At 38.9% G+C, this 2,498-nt stretch overlaps 1 protein-coding gene across 2 annotated transcripts in view; it reads left to right on the forward strand.

Moving 5' to 3' along the window:
- The window catches only part of LOC121414255 (cytochrome b5 reductase 4-like), a 38,759-nt gene extending 36,628 nt beyond the window's left edge, over positions 1 to 2,131 (forward strand). For both annotated transcript variants that reach the window (XM_041607371.1, XM_041607372.1), the window contains 2 exons: positions 765 to 932; positions 1,901 to 2,131. In XM_041607371.1, coding sequence (XP_041463305.1) covers positions 765 to 932; positions 1,901 to 1,955 — 223 coding nt within the window. In that variant the 3' untranslated portion in view covers positions 1,956 to 2,131. The remainder of the gene's footprint in view (positions 1 to 764; positions 933 to 1,900) is intronic.
- The last annotated feature ends 367 nt before the right edge of the window (positions 2,132 to 2,498 follow it).

Raw genomic sequence — 2,498 nt, forward strand, 5'->3', positions numbered from 1 at the left:
AAATGACGTTAACCCAGTGTGCCCCCCTTTGAAAGTGAAGACCTTTTTTTTCTTGTCAAATTTTTTCATGGACGAAATGTACTTATTTTGTGTTGAAAACCCTTTTTTTTTTTTCCTTTCCTTGGGGGAAAATCCTGGATCCGCCCCTGAGTTCAAGGTAGTGTTTCACAAAGCTATTCCCCAAGTTCTAATAATAATAATAATAACTGTATATTTACCAAGGGTAGCCACTTCAGTTCCGAAAATTATATCATATTAAAGCTTAGATCTTAAGCTTTATCATAATCTAAAAATTATTTGGGCTCAAGCAGGAATTAAGAGGAAAAACAACAACTTCTGTTGCGTGAAAATGATTATTTTCTTTCATGTTTTATATCAAAAGTTTCACCCATATTACACAATCTTTTTAAAATCCAAACAAATGACCTGAAACAATGACTTTTCTTCCTTATAAAGATACAAAAAACATGAAATTTTGTCAGTATTTAGAGCAGCATTGTCAAATAAAAAGAGGTATTTTCGTCCGCACCAAGCTCATTAACAGTGCAAAAACCATCTAGTCATGAATATCACTTAGATAAAAGACGCTACTTTTTAAGGGCTTGCCGGCTGACTGATAGTGATGATGGTGGCGATGACGATGATCATGACGATAATGATCATGGCGGTGATCATGATGATGGTGGTGGTGCTGTTGATGTTGGATGTTGTTAATTATGGCAACAGTGATGACAATCTCTCATAATACCTGTTCTTCTCCTAAGGTTTGAAGTAACTCACATCCTGTCTGCTGAAGGAGCGCCCTCATGGGCGGGTCACACGGGTCGCATCAGCAAAGAGCTTCTCAACGAGCTAATACCCAAGCATGGCCCTGAAGATATACCTGTCTTTGCAATTTGTGGGCCTACTCCTTTTATGAATACTGCTTTCCAGTAAGTCAACATCTTAGTGTTTGTTGGACCGTAGTGGCCCAGTGGATTAGTCTTCTGGCTTTGAAACAGAGGGTTGTGGGTCACTGGCATAAATTAAAGCCATGAATCTATGCTTCAGGGGTTGGATGAACTATCGTTTCACCCCCCCCCCCCACTTGAACAGTTTCATGTCATGGATTTACACCTATGTCATGAGTTTAATCCCAGCCATGGTGTAATTTCCTTTGGTATTAAGAAATGGATCCATCATGCTGCACTCGACCGGGGTGAGGTAATATTGGTACCTTACGGGAGTTTGTTCTTTGAAATACCTCTGCAATGTCAGATGCTGCAGGGCTAAAGCCAGGGTATTAAATATCCAAATCCAAATAATGCGCTTTGTATCTTGTATTAGAAAAGGCGCTATAAAAATGTATTATTATTATTATCCTAAGGAAGCGCATATGGACGTTATGTCATAATTTGATATGCGCTATCCACGAACTGCATTATTGTTTATATTACTTTGAAGATATATCTGAAAGTATTTGCAATTTGAGTGTGGCTCTAAGTCATACTTGGCTTTTTGTGAAACACCCCCAGGCCACGCGCACATGACATCAATGCAAAATCTTATTGATACGCAGAAGCGCACATCCTATAAACATGATTTGATGGATGCGGTGATACTTTTTATACTGCACTCGATTGGGAATTTTAGTGTGTCCCTAGGTCACACTTGAATCTTTGTGAAACGCCCTGCAGGTCTCATGTATCAATTCATGTCAATTGATCAAACTTCTTTTAAAGCCACAGGCATTACTTTATATTCTTACTTTTTGTATGTGTACTTTCTTTACTCTTCTGTTATTGTATAATTGTATTTATCACCATTTTCATTGTAGTGATCATTGCTAGTGTTGATCTGGAATTTACATAGAATAGATAAAATGAAGTTCTTTTTTTTCTTATCTGTTTTATCTTTTCAGATTGCTTCTGGATGCTGGTTTTAAGGAGAAATGCATCTGTCTTTTCTCAGGTTGATAATGGCGAGACAAACCATAACAAAGAAATAGACTTTGGCTAAAAAAAACCTTTTAATCTAGACCGGATCCCATCCCATCATTCCTTTCGGACCCACTCTCCATCATCTGAATGTCGAAAACCTTAGGATTACCTCGTCATGTGAAACATTGAGCTATCATAGCTTCCGGTGGCAATTTTTCCCATTATGTAACTACTCCTCCTATCCCCTTTACCTCTTAAATGTTTCACGTGAGTGGAAGCGCCATTGTGTAGCTGTCATGACTCTCGCCTTGTAATCAGAGGGTCGTGTGTTCGAATCCCACAATTGCCTAGCGTCCTTTGGCAATGCGTCAACCCACAATTTTCCACTCTCAACCCAGGTGCTAAATGGGTACCCAGTAGGAATGCTCACAGGGAGTGGAGAAGGTGCATACATTGTATGCGGGCATGCAAGGATCCGATGACCGGGCTAATAATATATCTGTAAAGCGCTTAGAGACATTGTTCCAATGTGTTAAGCACTATATAAATGCGGAATATTATTATTAATGAATGGGTTTT

Source organism: Lytechinus variegatus, chromosome 4, assembly GCF_018143015.1.
Source record: "Lytechinus variegatus isolate NC3 chromosome 4, Lvar_3.0, whole genome shotgun sequence".
Taxonomy (NCBI): Eukaryota; Metazoa; Echinodermata; class Echinoidea; order Temnopleuroida; family Toxopneustidae; genus Lytechinus; species Lytechinus variegatus.